The following is a 15,660-nucleotide window of genomic DNA, read 5'->3' on the forward strand; positions in this document are numbered from 1 at the left end:
TAGTGTATTGGATTTGAATACAAAGTAAAGGCCATCTTCTTTCACATCCTCCTCCCAAAAGGGTGGTGACTTCATCCTAGCAGAAGTCTCCCAGGTTTCCTCCGCCCCTGCCCCCACCTCCCCCCTCCCTCCTGGGAGAGAGCTATTTGCCTTCCTCCTGCCCTTCTGGGGTTGGCACCCAGCTGTGTCTTCCCTCCTCCTCCTCCCTCACCCTCCAAAGCTCCGATCCCATCACCTTAGCCTGTGTTCCACCCCCTGTCAACTCACTGGCTTTCAACATCTCACCCTTCCCTCCACCTTTTATGTCTCTGGGCTCTGTTCCCCACTATTCATATGGTGTTTAAATCCAGGGCTTCCTTTCAGAGGTTAGAGAAGGGATAAAAGCTTTCCTTTATGTTTGCCAGTGTTTAAATTGCTTCTGAAAACACCCAGTGGTGAAAACTATGAAAAGGGGACAGTCTTTTCAGCTGATTGTTTATGTAGAACTCGGCAGGGAATGTAAGCAGGGGGGTTGCTCAGTAATTATTGGACTCCGTTCCCCTGGCTCAGGCCCCGCCCTCCCTAACTCTAGAGGTGGAATAGCAGTCCACCTCCCTACGCTGCAGGTTAGGCTGGTGCAAGAGTGCCTAGACCAGGAGGAAGCCTGTTCGTTCTGCTCATGCAAGCCAGGAGGCTCTGGAAACAGGCAAAGTGGGTTTAGCCATAAAGAAATAGGCCAGCCTCCAAATAAAAGGCTTTCCGCTCTTGCTCCATGGCTGTGCCTTTCAGGAGAGCTGGGCTTTCGGCTCTGAAGGCTGCCCTTCTCCTGTCTCCTCCATGCTGTCCACATAGAGTCTCTACCATGAGATACTTGCCGCTGACCAGCTAGGTTCACAGAGATCATTTCGTGCTGCAATCTCACTCATGCCACTTACTTTATCCCAGTAGATGTTTGTTTCGGCCCCTAATTTCCATTCCCTCGGGCCAATAAAGTGGCTCGATTCCCTCTGTTTCTGAGGACTCCAAGAAAACAAGGGCTTCACTCTCTGGGAGCCGTAGCACTCTTGGGTTCTGCCCACAAGTGGTATCCTCAGGGAAGACCCCTTTGGGCAAACCATTCCGAACAAGGCCCAGAGGCTCCTCTGCTCCCCTGCCCTCCCCACATTCTTCAGCACCTCCCTCCAGTTGCTCAGGAAGCCTCCAGATCCTCTGCCCCCTACCCTACCTTCCTCTATCCTCCTCTCCAGAGAATCATCTCCAACAGGGACCCCTCTTCTAAGAAAGTAGCTGGTCACAAACAAATTTCTGTGTAAAGGCTGGGCACGGTGGCTCATGCCTGTAATCCTAGCACTTTGGGAGGCCGAGGCAGGTAGATTGCCTGAGCTCAAGAGTTCAAGACCAACACGGGCAACACGGTAAAACCCTGTCTCTACTAAAACACAAAAAATTAGCTGGCCATGGCGGCATGCACCTGTAATCCCAGCTACTCCAGAGGCTGAGACAGGAAAATCGCTTGAACCTGGGAGACAGAGGTTGCAATGAGACGAGATCACGCCACTGCACTCCAGCCTGGGTGACAGAGTGAGACTCCAGCTCCAAAAAAAAAAAAAATCTGTATAAAGCATTATCATGATGAAGAACATGAACTCGGGTAAAAAAAAATATATATATATATATATATATGTTCAAGCCTATACTGCTGTCTGCTGAGCATGTGACCTTGGGCAATTTGCTTATATCACTCTAAACTCCAGGACCCTCATCTGTAAACCAGATACAATAATAATAGTACCTGCCTCATATTGTCAAGATTAAATGAGATTAAATAAAATTATGAGAAGAATTCTTTACAAAGTGCCTTTCACCTAGTAAGCTGTCATCATGATATTATTATTGCCCCTGACCATTTATTCAACACTCTTAAACCCCTAAAATGAACAAAGTATGAATCCGCTTACCTCGAGGGTCTTTCTGTTCAATAGAGGAGTCAAATATACAAACAAGTGGACATAAAGCAAAGCAGAATTAGTAAATGCACATGAGATAGAAACATGATATGCTTTAGAGAATAGAGAGATGAAAAAAAAAGATTACTCTTTCCAGAAGAACAGAAGAGGCACAGCACTAGAGGAAGCCCATGAGCAAGGCTTTGAAGCATGAGCAGGGCTCTGATTAGTGGAAGCAGATGGTAGGTTCCAGGAAGTGGCAGAAGGGGAGGCATGGAGATGTGACGGTGCAGGGTGTGTGGAATGCACAGATGCCGGTTGCTTCCTCGGGTTTCAGCGCCCCTTCTTCCATCCTAGCAGCCCCAACGTCCACTTAGGCATCCACTGCATTGTGGGGAAAGTCTTGAGGTCAAGGGAAACTATGCAGCAGGTAGCTGCTCAGCACATCCCAGCCCACTGGCGACTGGGGTTGGTGCAGGGGCAGAAAGATGTACATCAGAAACAAGTCTACTCAGATTGAAGACCAGTCAGGAATGCTGGGGAAAACTCATTCTTTTTTCTTTTTTTTCTTTGTTGAGATGGGGTCTCACTCTGTCGCCCAGCAGGTTGGAGTGCAGTGACACAATCTCACCTCACCGCAAACTCCGCCCCCTGAGCTCAAGCCATCCTCCCTCCTCAGCCTCCCAAGCAGCTGGGACCACAGATGCATGCCACCAAGCCTGGCTACGTTTTTGCATTTTTGGTAGAGACAGGGTTTCATCATGTTGGCCAGACTGGTCTCCAACTCCTGAGTTCAAGCAATCTGCCTGCCTCGGCCTCCCAAAGTGCTGGGATTACAGGCATGAGCCATTGCACTGGCCAAGTCATTCTTTCTTTAGAGACATGAGATGAAGGGCTGCTGGCAACCATTTTGGGACCATGAGAATCAGGGAGAAATTGTGGCCAGGCACAGTGGCTCAGTTTGTAATCGCAGCACTTTGGGAGACTGAGGTGGGAGGATCACTTGAGACCAGGAGTTCAAGACCAGTCTGGGCAACAAAGGGAGACAATATCTCTACAAAATAAAAAATAAAAAAAAAAGAAAAATTGTTTTAATTAGTCACGCGTGATGGTGCAGGCCTGTAGTCCCAGCTACTAGGGAGGCTGAGGTGGGAGGATCACTTGAGCTCAAGAAGTCAAGGCTACAGTGAGCCATGATTGTACCACTACACTCCAGCCTAGGAGACACAGTAAGACCCTGTCTCAAAAAGAAAAAAAGAAAAAGAAAAAAGAAAGAAAGGAATTAGATCCTTAGGGAATTGTTGAGCCTTACCCAAAGTCCCACTCTGACACTAGATTTCTTTTTCTTTTTTTTTTTTTTTTGTAGAGATAGGATGTTGCTATGTTGCCCAGGCTGGTCTCAAACTCCTGGCCTCAAGCGATCCTCCTGCCTTAGCCTCCCAAAGTGCTGGGATTACAGGCATGAGCCACAGTGCCCAGTCAGCTGACTCTAGACTTCTTTTGTCCCAGAAGCAAATAAGGGCGTGTATTGTATAAGCCAGTTTGAGCTATGCTTTTCAGTTTCTTGATGTTCAAAAAATGACCCAAAATAGAGTTATAAAAAATTGAAAATAGAAAGGTATTAGAGGGTGAAATCATGAAAGGCTTTCCTTACCCCATTCTAAGGCATTAGACTTTATGTAGGCAGTGGGAAATCCCATTGAAAACTGTTGAGGAAGGAGGTGGCATGATCAAATCTGTTTTAGGAAATTAACTCTGATGGCAGGATGAATGATAGACTGGAAGGGAGAGGGATCAGAAGCAAAACAACAAAAACAACGATTGATTAGTCATGAGTCTGGGCTGGTAAAAGGACATTTTATCAAATATCTCCAGATGTCCACATGGCCTGGGAAGAGTAAGCGAGCAGAGATACCTATGGCAACCTCTCTTATCAGTACCAATGGCCTACCCTTCACACTTAAGAGCTTAGGGCATACAGCAGAGAGTCCAAATCCTAATGCTGTATTACAATACCTCAGAAGACTATCCAGTTGTCCTAGAAGTGAAAGGAGCTGGGCACATTCCTCAGCCCCGGGCTCAAAACAAACAAGCCCAGTACAAACCCATGCCATCCTCCCATCCCACCACATATTGCCATATATCTCTCAAACTTCCTGAGCCCAGTACAAACACATCCCATCCTCCCATCCCACCACATATCGCCATATATCTCTCAAACCTCCTGAGCCCAGTACAAACACCACCTGGAAAGTCTCCGATAAGGAGACAGCCGTTCAAAGTTTTACTGTAAGCGCGGGAACCAAAAGAATTCTTTTGTTCCCCTGTAACTGTCGGGCTATAAAAAGCAAACACTTGCATTGTTCAGGGCCCTCTTGTACCCTGTGGAATGGAGGGACCAGGTTCGAACTTGTAGTAAAGATCCTTGCCACTTGGCTTTGACTCTGGACTCTGGTGGTCTTCTTTGGGGAACAAACGGTCTGGGCATAACATCTGGGGGCTCGCCCGGGATTCCCCAAGCCCACCAGACCCCTAGTCAACGGATCTGCTAGGATCGATCTACTGATAAGTGAGCTGGCTCTTCTCCGTTTGTCTGTCTGTGTCTCTTCTGAATCTGAATCTGTGACTCGCGAGGTCGGAAACTGGAGCTGGCACAGTCCTGGCGGACGCGCTATAGGACAGCCAGCGGAGACCGGTGGGAGACGTCCCCTGGCTCTCCTCTGATCTAAATTGCGATCTGAACTGCCCCAGGCACGTTTGCGGTTTGGGCAGCAGCTGTCTTTGATCTGAGCTGCCCGAGTGCGATCGCGATCCAGGCAGCTAACTCTGACCCGGGCTTCCGGTGCGCGCTTGTGATCTGAACTGCCCCAGGCGCGTTTGCGGTTTGGGCAGCAGCTGTCTTTGATCTGAGCTGCCCGAGCGCCATCACGATCCAGGCAGCTAACTCTGACCCGGGCTTCCGGTGCGCGCTTGCGATCTGAACTGCCCCAGGCACGTTTGCGGTTTGAGCAGCAGCTGTCTTTGATCTGAGCTGACCGAATGCGATCGCGACCCCAGCAGCTAACTCTGACCCGGGCTTCCAAAGCGTACCTGCGACTAGATATCATTAATAAGTCAGATCAGATTTCCTTTACAGGGATTCTAACCCACATTCCTTTACAGGAAGAGACTACAAATCATTACAGGATGGGTAATACCCAGAGCACTCCTCTATCTCCTCTATCTCTCCTTACAAGTAATTTCAAAGAAGTTAGAGCAAGGGGCCATGATCTTGGTATAGAAATCAGGAAAGGAAAGCTAATTACTCTGTGTCGCTCCGAATGGCCTGCCTTTGATGTGGGGTGGCCACCCGAAGGGACCTTCTGACTTGCTGTCATCACTAGGGTAAAGTCCAAGATTTTCCTACCTGGGCGTGCGGGCCACTTAGATCAAATCCCATATATCCTCATATGGCAAGACCTTATTAAGAACCCACCTCCTTGGCTGTCCCCTTTCCAATTAGCCTCTGAACCCTGTAAGGCACTGGTTGCCCGACCACTAAAATCCAAGCAACCAACTGCCCCCCCCAATCCTGTTCTACCTGACAGCGGGGACCCACTGTTCGCAGAATCCCCTCCATACCCCTCCGGGCCCCAGGCCCCAGCCCCCCGGGCTGAGCTGCGGGAAGGAGCAGGTGGAGGGGAGGCGGCCGATGCACCCAGACCAACCCCCCGAGCGGAGCCGCGGGAGGGAGCAGGTGGACGGGAGGCGGCCGGCACACATGGGCCCGCTGAAGGGGAAAGTAACTTTGAAGGGCCGGCAGGGCGGACGCAAGGGCGCACTTCGCGGACTAGCCACCCCCAGCCGCCTGACTCCATGGTGGCTTTACCCCTTCGGGAAATAGGACCCCCAGATGACACAGGAATCCCCAGGCTCCAGTACTGGCCATTCTCCACCAGTGATCTGTATAACTGGAAGACTCAAAGTGCTCGGTTTTCAGACAACCCCAAAGATTTACTGGCTTTACTGGATAGTGTCATGTTCACCCACCAGCCCACTTGGGATGATTGTCAGCAGCTCCTCCAAATCTTGTTTACCACGGAAGAGCGAGAGAGAATACAGGTAGAAGCTAGAAAGCTGGTCCCGGCGGACGACGGTCAACCGACTGCCAACCCCGACCTCATAAACGCGACCTTTCCTCTGACCAGACTGGCGTGGGACTACAACACGGCAGAAGGTAGGCGACGGCTACACCTTTATCGCCAGACTCTAATGGCAGGTCTCCGGGCAGCTGCTCGCAAGCCCACTAATTTGGCTAAAGTATATTCTATTCTGCAGGGAAAGACAGAGAGCCCAGCTACCTACTTAGAAAGATTAATGGAAGCTTTTAGACAGTACACCCCCATAGATCCAGAGGCTCCAGGAAGTCAGGCAGCTGTTGTAATGTCTTTCGTAAATCAGGCAGCCCCAGATATTAAAAGAAAACTCCAGAAATTAGAAGACTTGGAAGGAAAGCAGATTCAGGACCTCCTTCAGATAGCCCAGCAGGTTTACAATAACAGAGATACTCCAGAAGAGAGGCAATTTAAGGCCACTGAAAAAATGACCAAGGTCCTGGCAGCAGTGGTACAGAAAGAGCATCTACAGTCAGAGTACGCCCAACCTAGGCGGCCCCCCAGGCATGATAATCTGAGCAAAGACCAATGTGCCTACTGTAAGGAGGCTGGCCACTGGGTAAGAGACTGCCCCAAAAAGAAACAACGAGGACAGGGACCCCCTAGGTCTACACCCGTACTAGTCACTCAAGATGAAGACTAGGGAAGACAGGGTTCGGACCCCCTCCCCGAACCTAGGGTAACTTTGCAAGTGGAGGGGTCCCCAGTCCAGTTCTTGGTCGATACGGGAGCACAGCACTCAGTCTTAGTTAAAACTAAGGGGAAATTATCCTCCAAGTCCTCGTGGGTACAAGGAGCCACAGGAGTTAAGAAATACCCATGGACACCACAAAGAACAGTAAACCTCGGAGCCAAGAATGTAACCCATTCTTTCCTGGTCATCCCTGAGAGCCCCTGTCCCCTATTGGGGAGAGACCTGCTAACTAAAATGGGAGCACAGATCCATTTCCTCCCTGAGGGGCCCATCGTGACCAACTCCCACAATCGACCCGTGTCCGTCCTGACTATAACCCTAGAAGATGAGTACCGGCTCCACCAGGAGCAAGTGGCCCCTGACTAGGACATAGCATCCTGGCTCCAGCAATATCCAGAAGCTTGGGCGGAAACGGGGGCCTTAGGTCTAGCAAAACACCGTCCTGCCTTATTTGTTGAACTTAAGCCTGGGACAGACCCCGTGCGGGTATGCCAATACCCCATGCCCCTAGACGCCAAGAAAGGAATTGCCCCACATATCCGCCGGCTCCTTGACCAAGGGGTCCTTCGCCCATGTCACTCACCCTGGAATACTCCATTGTTGCCAGTACGAAAACCTAATAGTGGAGAATACAGACCTGTACAAGACTTAAGAGAAATCAATAAGAGGGTTGTGGACATACATCCAACTGTGCCTAACCCGTATACCCTCCTGAGTACCCTAAACCCTAAACATCAATGGTACACTGTTTTAGATTTGAAAGATGCTTTCTTCAGTTTGCCTTTAGCCCCTCAGAGCAAAAAGCTCTTCGCCTTCGAGGGGAATGACCCTGATAGGGGCATAAGTGGCCAACTGACATGGACCAGACTGCCGCAGGGATTCAAAAACTCTCCTACCCTGTTCGATGAGGCCCTCCATGAAGACCTGGGTGAGTACCGATGCAAACACCCTGAAATAACCTTACTACAGTATGTTGATGACCTCCTAATTGCTGCTGAGACCCAAGAAGCTTGCATCCAAGGGACCAAGAGTCTCTTACAAGCTCTGGGGAATCTAGGCTACCGAGCCTCGGCAAAGAAAGCTCAAATCTGTAAGCCAGAGGTAACATATCTAGGGTACCTGCTTAAAGAAGGACAGCGCTGGTTAACAGACGCCCGGAAACAAACTGTTCTGCAGATCCCCAGGCCACAATCCACCCGACAAGTGAGGGAATTCCTGGGGTCGGTGGGATTTTGCAGACTATGGATACCTGGGTTCGCAGAACTGGCTAAACCCTTGTATCAGGCAACATGGGGGCAGCAGCCATTTAAGTGGACAGACGAAGCCGAGTCGGCTTTCCAACAGATTAAAACCGCCCTACTCTCCGCGCCTGCACTGGGACTACCTGATGTTATCAAGCCCTTCCACTTATACGTAGATGAGAATAAGGGTGTCGCCAAGGCGGTAATAACTCAGAACTTAGGCCCCTGGCGGAGGCCAGTTGCCTACCTGTCAAAAAAGTTAGACCCAGCGGCCGCTGGGTGGCCCCCTTGTCTCCGAATGATTGCGGCCACGGCTCTGATGGTGCAAGATGCTGATAAACTTGTCATGGGGCAAGAATTGCGGGTCGTTACTCCACATGCCATCGAAGGTGTACTCAAACAGCCACCTAATCGATGGATGAGTAACGCCCGGCTCACCCACTACCAAGGACTGCTACTAAATCCTCTCAGGATAACTTTCCTGCCCCCAATGACCTTAAACTCTGCCTCGTTGCTGCCCAACCCGGACCTGGACTCCCCACTCCACGACTGCACCGAGATACTAGCTCAGGTGCACAGAGTTCGAGAAGACCTGCAGGACTGCCCACTTCCTGACGCCAATCTCGTCTGGTTCACTGATGGGAGCAGCTTCATGCATCAAGGCCAGAGGTACGCTGGAGCGGCAGTGACTTCAGAGACTGAGGTAATCTGGGCGGAACCCCTGCTCCCGGGGACATTGGCCCAGAAGGCCGAACTGATAGCGCTCACCCAAGCTCTTACCTTAGGGGCAGGGAAAAAGCTGACAGTATATACAGACAGCCGATATGCTTTTGCAACAGCGCATATACATGGGGCCATTTACAGGGAGCGAGGGTTACTGACGGCTGAAGGAAAAGAGATAAAAAACAAGCAAGAGATCCTAGCCCTGCTAACAGCCCTATGGAGGCCAGAAAAGTTAGCCATTGTGCATTGCCCAGGGCATCAGAAACTACTCCAACTGCTCAAGGCAACTTTCTGGCAGACCAAACTGCAAGAAATGTGGCGAAGGCTCCCAGCCAACTCCTTGCACTCCAGCTCCCTGACCCGGGCCCCCAGGACTTGCCATATCTCCCTAATTATTCAGAACAAGATCTCCAGTGGATTGACAAACTTCCCCTGAAACAGATCCAGAATGGGTGGTGGACTGATACTAATGACCAAACCATCCTACCAGAAAAATTAGGACAACAAGTGTTAGAACACATCCACCAAACCACCCACCTGGGTGCTCGGCAGATGATAGACCTGATCAGACGCTCTAAGCTCAAATTCAGACATACAGCCGAGACGGCCAGCAGCATTGTGACAAGTTGCAAAGTCTGCCAGCTTAACAACGCCTACTCCCAATCCCAGACTGCAGCGGGAACAAGGCTCAGGGGAACCAGGCCCGGTATCTACTGGGAAGTAGATTTTACTGAGATAAAGCCAGGAAAATACGGGTATCGGTACTTACTTGTCTTTGTAGATACTTTTTCAGGGTGGACTGAAGCATTCCCCACCAAAAGGGAAACTGCTCAGGTTGTAGCAAAGAAAATCCTGGAAGATATCCTCCCCAGGTATGGCTTCCCCATCCAGATAGGGTCAGATAATGGGCCGGCCTTCGTCGCTAAGGTAAGTCAGAATTTGGCTTCCATCCTTGGGGCAAATTGGAAACTACATTGTGCTTACAGGCCCCAGAGTTCAGGACAGGTAGAGAGGATGAATCGGACCTTAAAGGAGACCTTAACTAAATTAACTATGAAGACTGGCGCTAATTGGGTGGTCCTTCTCCCCTACGCTCTGTTCCGGGCCCGTAATACCCCTTACAGACTAGGCCTTACCCCTTATGAAATCATGTATGGCAGACCCCCACCCCTAGTTCCCAGCCTAAAAGATGATCTGCTCAAGTCTGAAATGGAAAATGTCTCTGAACTCTTATTTTCCCTACAAGCCTTGCAGAAAATTCATCAAGAAATCTGGCCCAAGCTGAAGGAGCTATATGAGACCGGTCCCCTGCTGACACCCCATCCGTACCAGCTGGGAGACTGGGTCCTGGTCAAGCGACACCGACAAGAGACCCTAGAACCCAGGTGGAAAGGACCACTCCAGGTACTCTTAACCACACCCACCGCCCTGAAGGTAGAAGGCATCGCGTCGTGGATCCACTACACCCACGTCAAGCCAGTGGACCCAACCTCCGACCTTCTGGGACCAATCACGGCGGCGGCTGAAGCACCGGACATGTGGACTGTGGACAGAGCTAGGAACAACCCCTTAAAACTCACCCTGCGCCGGCAGCATAGCTCACTGCAAACATGCAGTTAGGTAGTCTAACCCTAACGTTAGTCGCCCTAGTGGCCGCTGGAGAAATCACAAAACCAGCTCTTAATCCCTTTGTCTGGAGATTCTGGCTTTATGAAAACCGAACCCACCCTGGACAACCTCATAAGCCCGGGAAATTATTGGCCAGTGCTGATTGCCCCTCCTCAGGGTGCAACAGCCCAATTCTACTAAATTTTACTGGTTTTCAAATAGCCAAACCTATGACACCAATAATATGCTTTGAGTTTGATCAGACTAAATACAATTGTAAACACTTCTGGTGGCACCAAAATGCCGGCTGTCCTTATAACTATTGTAACATCCATAGACCCCATTACTGGGGAGAGAAAAAACAGTTAGACCCTAAGTGGCCCTTCCATCATAGACGGGATGGAGACTTTTCATATACATGAATAATTAGAGACCCCTGGAACTCCCGCTGGACCACGCCTCAACATGGGGCTGTATACTACTCCCCCTCCTCCACATGGCCTAGCAGTCACCTCTATCTGTGGCAAGGCCTAGTGCAAGTACTGCCCCTGGTCCACGGGAATATCCAATGACAGGAAAACAGACTAACACAAGACTTACGTCCTTTCTCCTGGTTAAAATTATTACAAGAAGGACTAGAACTTGCTAACAGGACTTCACAGCCTGTCTGGCTGCTTTCTGTGTGCCACTCTAGGGCATCCACCGCTAACCGCTGTCCCTCTGCCATGGGGATCCTCTACCTCTGCCCAAGCTAACAACCTCCGAAACCTCTCATATGCTCCTATCCTAAACGTGCCTCTATACCTAAATCCCAGTCAGGAGAAGTTTCCCTACTGTTTCTCAGGAACCAATTCCAGCCTCTGCAGCATCACTGCAATGCCCCCTAATATCACCCTAAGGGCTCCGCCAGGCATATTCTTCTGGTGTAATGGAACATTATCTAAGAACCTACCTAGTCCCTCTGTTACCAACCTACTGTGTCTTCCTATCACATTAGTTCCCCGGTTGACTCTACTAACTGCTGGCGAGTTCCTAGGGTACACCGGTAACTGGACTAGTACTGCTATTCACCCAGTCCCTAGACCGAGACCTGCACGAGCCATATGTCTCCCACTCATTGCGGGAATCTCCCTCACCGCATCCCTCATGGCAGCCGGACTGGCAGGGGGAGCCCTAGGTCACACCCTCATAGAAAGCAACAAGTTGTACCAACAATTTGCCGTTGCTATGGAGGAGTCGGCTGAGTCCCTTGCCTCCCTTCAGTGGCAGCTCACGTCCCTAGCTCAGGTAACCTTGCAGAACCGGAGGGCCCTAGACCTACTCACTGCAGAAAAAGGTGGTACATGTATGTTTCTGAAAGAAGACTGTTGTTTCTACATAAATGAATCAGGGCTTGTAGAGGACCAGGTCCAACAGTTACGCAAGTTAAGTGCAGAAGTAAAAACGTGGCAGTTTGCTTCAGCTGCAGACCAATGGTGGAATTCCTCTATGTTTTCTCTGTTATCCCCCTTCCTTAGACCCCTGCTAAGTCTACTATTTCTGCTTACCGTAGGACCTTGTGTTGTTAACAGAATTTTACAATTTGTTAGGGAGAGATTTGACACCATACAACTCATGGTTCTCAGAGCCCAATACCAACCTGTAAACGCTGAAACAGAATCAGACTTATAAGACCCAAGATTGGCTCTAGAGATACCTGAAAAGAAGGGGGGAATGAAAGGAGCTGGGCACATTCCTCAGCCCCGGGCTCAAAACAAACAAGCCCAGTACAAACCCATGCCATCCTCCCATCCCACCACATATTGCCATATATCTCTCAAACTTCCTGAGCCCAGTACAAACACATCCCATCCTCCCATCCCACCACATATCGCCATATATCTCTCAAACCTCCTGAGCCCAGTACAAACACCACCTGGAAAGTCTCCGATAAGGAGACAGCCGTTCAAAGTTTTACTGTAAGCGCGGGAACCAAAAGAATTCTTTTGTTCCCCTGTAACTGTCGGGCTATAAAAAGCAAACACTTGCATTGTTCAGGGCCCTCTTGTACCCTGTGGAATGGAGGGACCAGGTTCGAACTTGTAGTAAAGATCCTTGCCGCTTGGCTTTGACTCTGGACTCTGGTGGTCTTCTTTGGGGAACAAACGGTCTGGGCATAACAGAAGCTTCAAACAACAAGAAATTTTAAATTTTAAAGCAAAGTCAATTTTAATTTAAAATTTTAAGTAACATTTTTAAAAGGTGTGGAGTAGGATGCAACCCCAAAACAATAAGCTTTAACGGAGTGTCTTCACTCCCAAAAGTTTGTGAATCACTGATCTAAATCATGGCGCTCCCAGCACCCCTTCCTGGAGGGGGTGCCAGTCTTGGCATGGGTTCCTAGCCCCCTGGGGAGCTACTGGTGTGCTAAAGCTTTGCAGTGCCTGTGGCCAGGAAGAGGCTCCAGAGCTCCTAGAGCTCCCACCCTCAGATCCACGAAAAAATGCGAATCTCTCCTGGAGCAATGTAAGTGTCTTGATTCCTCTTCCTGTCACCTTTCCCTGCTGCCCTTTCTGCTGCACTGTTGCAGCACTGGGCTGATGACGCCAGGGCAGCGAAGGTTCCTTGCCCCACCGCCGCATCTTCCCCTGTGCTGAAACAGTGCATGGTAACCTGGCTGCCTGCGTTCTGATGCATTCCCCAGTCTTTCCCACGGGCACACTCCCACCTGCATTCCAAACTGATTGTTTCATTTACATAATTCCAATAGCTTTCAATGCCAGCTTCCTGTTTTTGTAAACTCCTGTACAATTTTTTAGTTTCATAAGAAACAAGGGCCCCAGCTCACAGTCACCTTCTACCAACATAATTTATCTGCATCAAAGAAGACAGGGAAGCTTCTGTCCATTGGTTTCCCTTCTTATTTGGAAATAGAAGCTTAAAAAACACCCAGTGGTTTCCAATCCAGAGAGTTGCATATAAGCTTTTGACTTCACTGGTTACTGGCTTCCTGTTAACCGAAAGAAGTTTCAAGCTGAGTCAGAGAAGAGAACCGGGCCCAGCAGTGATTCATTAGTGTTGCTAATGACACCCCTACCGCCACCACCATCACTGCTGCTTCTGCTGGGACTACAGGGGCCTCCATGTTAGCCTAATCCTAAGAGAGCAAGAAACTGAAGTCATTGTCCTGATTTTCTCTTGCAGATGGCATTGCAGTGGCAGCAGTGAGCACAGGCCAAGCAAGACTGGCCTTGAGATGAGGAGGCCAGATGGGCCCTGAATCAGGGTGGTTTCAGGATGCCCAGGAAGGCACTGCTGCTGCAGAATAACTTCCCCCTCTCCCTGCCCTCCCTTTGCACAGTGCCTGAAGATTTTTCCTCCCTCAGAGCTTTTCTGGTATTCCCATAAGATACAAATACAGCTTAAAAGGGCTGCTCATGCCCTAATATGATTAATGTGATGAGCTCACTTTGGAAAATACTAATCACTTGAGAGATGCAGATGGAAGAGATGCTGAAATTATAACCCAAAAGACTACCAGGCCAGAAAAGAGAGGCAGGAAAGAGATGCAAGTGTCAACTACTTCTCAGTTTTGCCCAGATCCCGGCTTCACTGCAGGGTCATGGTCAGGAGCATCTGACCACAGTACAGCCAGCAGTGCAGGGTTCAGCGCTCCTCAGCCATGACTCTAGTTTAGGGATTTCTCCCAGTGCCAAGATCCTCCTGAAGGGCTCCAACAAACAGCAACACACAAAAAAAGTTGTTTTAGAAATGCATCTATAACAACAAAGGGTTCCCAACCTGTCTTCTTGCAGCTAAGTCTGTCATATGCATTATCTTATCTAATCTTCATAGCAACCTAGGAAACATCACTTCTCCTGATTCTACAAATGAATGGTGAAGATGATGCCACAAGTAAATTTCTGACTTAAAATATCATATTCCATCACAGTATAATTGATTAATTCCTAGACTTTAAAAATCAACGTATCATTCACATAACATAAAATCTATCATTTTTTAAAGTAAACATAAAATCTATCATTTGTTAAAGTATGCAGTTCAGTGGTTTTTAGTATATTCACTATGTTGTGCAAACATCACCTCTAGCTAATTCTAGAACATTTTCATCACCCCAGGAAGAAATCTTGTAGCTATTAGCAGTCACTCCCAAGTCCTCCCTATGCCCCTCTCCCTGACAACCACTCATCTACTTTCTGTCTCTGTAGATTTGCCTATTTGAACATTTCATATTAATGGAATCATAAAATGTAGTTTTTTTGTGACTGGCTTCTTTCACCTCATGTTTTCAAGAGTCATCCATGTTGTAGCATATAATAGTACTTCATTCCTTTTTATGGCTGCATAATATTCCATTGTATGGATATACCACATTTTGTTTATCCATTCATCCATCAAAGAACACTTGAGTTGCTTCCCCCTTTCAGCTATTGTGAATAACACTGCTATGAACATTATTGCACAAGTTTTTGTGTGGACATATGTTTTCAATTACCTTGGGAATTCCTAGAGTTTTTATATATCTGAAAACACAGGTAAGTCTAAAAGAAATGAGTATCAGTTATTCAGCTATGGTATTGCATTCATTACAAGGTATTTATAATATGCCTGTTTTCAATAAGGATTTGCAGTATTCCCACCATGATATCCTATGCCACCTGTAGTACTGCACGTCACACTAAGTCTGTTTCCACAACTGCATGGAGTGGTCTTTGAGGGAAGGGACCCATCATATTCACTGTAAACAATTTCTTAAGTATAAGTCACTACCTGTCTGTGAAGCAGCAGCACCTTCCTGGGCATACTGAAACCACCCTGATTCAGGGACCATCTGGCCTCCTCATCTCAAGGCCAGCCTTGCTTGGCCTGTGCTCATACTGCTACACCATCTGGAAGACAAAATCAGGATGATGGCTTCAGTTTCTTGCTCTTCTAGTATTAGGTTAACATGGAGGCCCCAGCAGCAGCAGCAGCTGTGGTGGTAGCAGGAGGGGTGTCATCAGCAACACTAGTTAGCTGGGCCAGAGCTGAATGGACTGGAGTTGACATCTGCCCACGGGACAGCAAGCAGCACAGAAAGTGCTCAGACATGAAAGTTCTCCCCACAGGCTCCTCAGGCAAGAATGGATCAATTAGACCCTCCTTCTCAAGTGGATGGTGGTTGGGAGAAGCCAAGAGACACAAGAGAGGAGGCAGCAAGCAGCAGCCCTGAGGAAGCGGAAGTTCTGGGGTACTGAGAATGATATGCAGTTGTTCAGTAACTGCTGGGCTGGCAGAGAGGCTGAGACAACAAATTCGTGCAACTGGGAGGACAA

At 48.9% G+C, this 15,660-nt stretch overlaps 1 protein-coding gene and 1 long non-coding RNA gene across 4 annotated transcripts in view; both read right to left on the reverse strand.

Annotated features, from left to right (window-relative positions):
• Nucleotides 1–3,246, reverse strand: part of LOC140710233 (uncharacterized) — a 32,705-nt gene extending 29,459 nt beyond the window's left edge. For 2 of the 3 annotated variants that reach the window (XR_012091181.1, XR_012091179.1), the window contains exon 1: nt 1,938–3,241. This is a non-coding gene — a long non-coding RNA (uncharacterized lncRNA). Of the gene's footprint in view, nt 1–1,937 lie in introns of all 3 variants that reach the window. The other variant, XR_012091177.1, reaches the window with a different exon arrangement.
• The window catches only part of CNIH3 (cornichon family AMPA receptor auxiliary protein 3), a 335,293-nt gene that overhangs the window by 256,890 nt on the left and 62,743 nt on the right, over nt 1–15,660 (reverse strand). The window contains exon 2 of the mRNA XM_073011493.1: nt 15,116–15,234. Within this exon, the coding sequence (XP_072867594.1) occupies nt 15,116–15,148 (33 nt within the window). The 5' untranslated portion in view covers nt 15,149–15,234. The remainder of the gene's footprint in view (nt 1–15,115; nt 15,235–15,660) is intronic.

The sequence above is a fragment of the Chlorocebus sabaeus genome, chromosome 25 (assembly GCF_047675955.1).
Source record: "Chlorocebus sabaeus isolate Y175 chromosome 25, mChlSab1.0.hap1, whole genome shotgun sequence".
In the NCBI taxonomy this organism is placed as follows: domain Eukaryota; kingdom Metazoa; phylum Chordata; class Mammalia; order Primates; family Cercopithecidae; genus Chlorocebus; species Chlorocebus sabaeus.